Source organism: Aristolochia californica, unplaced genomic scaffold (genome assembly GCF_029961685.1).
Source record: "Aristolochia californica isolate CCGP_79_NKW_82.1479 unplaced genomic scaffold, dmAriCali1.0.hap1 SCAF_5, whole genome shotgun sequence".
NCBI classification, from domain to species: domain Eukaryota; kingdom Viridiplantae; phylum Streptophyta; class Magnoliopsida; order Piperales; family Aristolochiaceae; genus Aristolochia; species Aristolochia californica.
Genome location: NW_027182214.1, coordinates 3,367,787 through 3,372,727, shown reverse-complemented (window position 1 = coordinate 3,372,727; position 4,941 = coordinate 3,367,787). Strand labels below are relative to the sequence as shown.

Genomic DNA, 4,941 nt, shown 5'->3' with positions numbered 1-4,941 from the left:
AACAAAAACCAAACTTAAGAGTAAAAAGTATGACATTATAAAGAATTTCCGATTAAAGTTTTTAAACAAAATTAGCGAGTAGCTATTTAAGCGATGTTCATCAAACAAACGATTTGTCTAATAAAATCTTCCAATGTCAATAAGCTAGAAACAAGAAATTGCAACTTCAAGAGACTTTTACTCTCTCACTGAAACTCATTTTAAAATAAAAACCTCTTTAAATTTAGTCTCTTTCTTGGTGATCTCGTGCCTTTTTAAGAAGACCCTCTTTTTTTTGCTTTCTCTGCTTTTACAGAGAGTAGTGAGCTCTTCAACTTTGACAGAGAAGCTCCCTCCTATGATAGAGCAGATGAGGCTCTTATCTGCAGTGAAAAGTGGAAAAGGGGCGGACGACAAAAAGGACGGGGAAGGTAAGGAAGACAGGGTGGGCACTCTGACCAGGCGTGATAATGCAAGGCAACAACGGAGTTGAAAGTAAGGTGTTCATGGTGACTGCAAGCAACTAGTAAAATTCCACCAAACTTCACTGTGAATATTGAAGCAACAAACATTCTGCCGTCCAGGTATAACAAAAAATAATATTATCACCCAACCTGAATCTGAAACTAAAAAAACTCATGCAATGGGGTAAAACCAATGGATAAAATTTATCGACAGCACCGTTCCCTGAAGACGATAACAGTGACTTTGAATGATGATTATTTATTTGACAATAAGAGCATCACGGCCTGGTCCAACCCCGATATAATGAATGGGAATGCCCACAAGTTCTTCTATCTTTTCAATGTATTGGCGAGCTGCAAGAGGTAAGTCCCTGTAGTTTCTGATGGAGGAGATATCGGTCTGCCAACCAGGTACATCTTCATAAGCAACCTGATTAATACAAGACAACCATTGGTGAAAATATTCACAGAGCTCTAAGATGAAAACTGAGAAATAATCCCACTAATCAGAATTTCACTGAACCCATTAATAGTAAAGAGTGTGCAACTTCTGAATGCACAGACACTTGCCTGTACGTTTTCCAGAACATGGAGATCAGCTGGAAATGATTCAAGTACTTCACCATCGATTTGCCTGTAGGCAACTCCCAACTTAATTTCCGGAAGTTCAGAAAGAACATCGAGTTTGGTTAGGTTGAGAGATGAGAATCCATTGATCTCACAGCAGTATTTCAGTGCAACAATGTCAAGCCAGCCACAACGTCTAGGACGCCCAGTAGTCGTACCGAACTCCATGCCAGCAACCCTAAGTAGGTCCCCACTTTCCCCTAAAATCTCTGTTGGAAAGGGGCCTGAACCAACTCTTGTAGTATATGCTTTTACCTGAAAGAAAAAAAGCCAGAATGAGACATGCAGTTTGCTAAAAAAGAGTAACCTCCATGAAGAATGCCCAACATCAGATATAACTTCTTGGCATGTGACCTGTGATAAACATGCAAGCAGCCTGAACTGCTGTGAGAGGCCTCAATGGGGATAACTCGGTCCAAAAACAGCACCCATGTGCAACTGATTGTTTTTACCAGTTGAAGGTGAATTCTTAGACTTTTTTTTTTTTTCCCAATTGAGCACCAATGACCATTTTGTCTAGTAAGGGGATATCTGACTAGTTGCCTATGGCATGCCTTTTCCCTTATCTATCAAAGGCAGTTTTGTCAGGTTTCCAACAACATTGACCCCATTTATGCCATTCCACAAAATTTAAATAATTCAAACTGTTGAAAGTACTCAAAAAGTAATTTTACTTACTACACCAATCAGATCACCCAGGGTTCTTGGAGCGATACCAAGGCCAGTGCAAATTCCACCAGCAGAAGGACTTGAAGAAGTCACAAATGGGTAAGTACCAAAGTCAATATCAAGCATGGTTGCCTGACCACCTTCCACTAATATTTTCTTCTTCTGCAATATAGATTCATTCATCACATGCACCGTGTCAGCAATGAAAGGTTCCAACCTCTGAGCAAATCTTTTATACTTCTCAACTTCATCCCTGAGTATGTCAGGAGTATAATTAAACCCCTTGAACCTTAACGCTGCATCTGATAACAAATTATCTAGTTTGTCGGGAAAGGTATCCATGTGCCTCAGGTCACAAACTCTAATGCCATTTCGAATCACCTTGCTTGAATAACATGGACCAATGCCTCTCTTGGTTGTACCAATGAAAGATTTAGCCAGCTCAGATTCACGAAGTCCATCTACCACTTGGTGAAAATCAAACAACAAATGTGCCCGATCAGAGACCAGAATTCTTCCATGGCATGAGACTCCATTAGATTTGAGACCATCAATTTCTTTGAATAAGCTTGGAAGGTGTACCACTACCCCATTTCCAATCACACAAAGAGTGTCCTCATTAAGAATTCCAGAGGGGACAAGATGCAGAGCAAATTTCTTGCCCTCAGAGTTATAGATGGTATGTCCAGCATTAGCTCCACCCTTAAGTCAAGAAGAAAAAGTTTTTAAGAAAATGAATCTCAATCAGGAAATTGATGTATACAACTTTAAAAAGTTTAATTTGCAGGTTGTTGCGGCCCAATTAAAATAATCAGCATGGCAAAAAAATTAATTCAGAAAAAAATGTACAAAAATAAAATAAAGGATGACTTACCTGACAACGGGCAACAACATCAAAATGTTGGGCCAGAATATCGACAAGTTTCCCTTTCCCTTCATCTCCCCACTGACAACCCAAGACACCTGAGACTTGACTCAGTGACTCCACTCGTTCAAGTAGGTCATTACTCTCTTTTGTCACCAGTGCTGGAGAAGCAGGTGAAGCAGCAGATACATAGCTCCTAGACAGTTTTGTATGCTTGCTGATGCATCTAAAACCACCAATTTGGTGAACAAACACTCTGGTATTTATGCTCTGCAGAGAAACAGGAAGACGGCTACATTCAAGTTGTAGGCCTGAGAGGCTCATAGTGCCTGGTAGTAACCGTGAAGGAGAATGGGGAGGAAAATTTGAAACTCTGTAGAACCAAAAGATCAATGACCTGAAATTTCCGAAAACATACTGAAAGATCTATGTGATAACAATCTCCAATTGCAATATTCGGCTCCTGTTTATCCACTACTGGATGAAATAACAATAACTATAAGAGAGTTCTCAGATTCCTATCTCAGTGAAGACTAGTCCAAGATAAAAATACTGTTCTAGATCAAAGTGTTCATGCACTGGTTAACCAAAAGAGAGCCACAGGAATGGAGGTTCATTGATTTGCTTTAAAAAAACAAACTGGGAATAAAAGAAGCCAAACCCTTTATCAAGCGAAAAAATCCTACACACAAGTAGATGTATAATATAGTTACAAGCAAAGAAACATCTGTTACTATGTTAACTTGAGGGCATTGGCAAGACGATGCAGATTAATCTGGCCCGATACAGACCTATCCCATTATATAATGGTGTTTGACTTCACATTATAAACAACTGAATTGATTGTTTCAGATGGAAATCATACACAGTTCCATAAGCGTATGCCAACTCCACTTGGTTCTTTTAAGCTTCTATTGACATATTTCCTCACTCTCAGCACAGAGTAATCACTCAAGTGGCAATGAGGAAATATGAAAATGTAATCTTCAGACTGAACTAATCGTAACTTTTAGCTTAGTCATTAAGATAGAGAAAGTGAAACTCGTTCTAACATCAGAATTATACACATCAGCTATGTATTTTTTTTTGTACAGATATTTCATCGGGTATACAGAAATTCCATCCAAAAGGCTTAAATAGACGAATCCATTTAAATCCTGATCACAGACCAACCACCAAGAGCATCTAGAATTAATCTTTTTTTTTAACAGTTCGAAATGGAAAGATTCTTACAAAAATCAAAACTTTAGCACAGTAATAAAAACACAAACCAAAAAGGCGACATATAGAGAAGTACCAACTTTCAGTAAGAGAGAAAAAATGATCTTTCGCAGAAAATCAACTAGAAAGAAAAAAAAAACAAACGAAAAAAATTGACACCCATTGCTGCAGAATAAAACAAAGCATAGAAAACCCAGAAACCCAAATAAAACAAAATAAAAAGTTATAATAGACCTGTGACTTCACATTGTTTATGTTCGTGAACCGTCCAAGGCGCCCAGAAGAAGATAAAATAAAGTTTATGTTTTCAGTAATACCTGGTTAGAGAGACGGTGAACTGAAGAAGCAAAGATACCGCACAAAGGGTTTGCAGCGGCCGGAGAGCACCAACTCTCCGCCTCACTCAGAACATAAACAACCACTGGAGTAGAGAGTGGAGAGTCGAAAATCCGTTAAAAATTCTACATAGGTCTGTAACTTTTGTAACAGGTGGCATTTATACGATCCTTTTGCGCCGTCATAACGGTGAGCTCGTTCCTTTCACTAAAATCCAACTATTGGATACTGTAGAACAGGGAATTTTTCAACAATTAATCATGCCAAAAATAAAAAATAAAACCTTCCTACAGTGTCTTAATCTTAATCTTTGACTTGCCTTAATTAATTTAGGCAAGGAAATAATTAAGGGAGGTAATCAATAATCATACCAAAAAAAAATTTCGAATATCTTGAAAATCCTTTAAAGAAAAATTTTTCCTTCTAGTTATTTGGCGCCATCTATTGATCAGAAGATTCAACCTTTATTGCCTTTTTTTCTTAAAAATATTTTTGGTAAGGTTTTCTAATTTTGTCTCACGTGGGATACAATCCAATGAGAAGATCAATGTATGTAAAACTATACAAAAAAAATAAAAGATCTCAATCAATCTTAAGGATCTTCTAAAGAATGAATTTTCCTTCTATAAGTCATACGCCGACTAATCATATAATGCAAACATTTTCTTTCTCTTTTTTTCTTTTTAAACTTTTAGGAAAGAGGATCAAGAGCACATATTTAGAACATAATCCCTTCCAAAGTGAGAGAACATTATGTATTTTTTTCAAAAAAATCCTTGC

At 37.5% G+C, this 4,941-nt stretch overlaps 1 protein-coding gene across 1 annotated transcript; it reads right to left on the bottom strand.

Annotated features, from left to right (window-relative positions):
• Positions 1-468: 468 nt before the first annotated feature.
• On the bottom strand, positions 469-4,223 carry LOC137965976 (adenylosuccinate synthetase 2, chloroplastic-like). Its single transcript, XM_068812397.1, has 5 exons — positions 4,143-4,223; positions 2,614-2,977; positions 1,749-2,441; positions 1,014-1,325; positions 469-873 (listed from the first exon to the last, which is right to left on the bottom strand). Exons 2-5 carry the CDS (start codon positions 2,926-2,928, stop codon positions 703-705), a joined length of 1,491 nt encoding a protein of 496 aa, XP_068668498.1. The 5' UTR covers positions 2,929-2,977; positions 4,143-4,223; the 3' UTR covers positions 469-702.
• Positions 4,224-4,941: the final 718 nt, after the last annotated feature.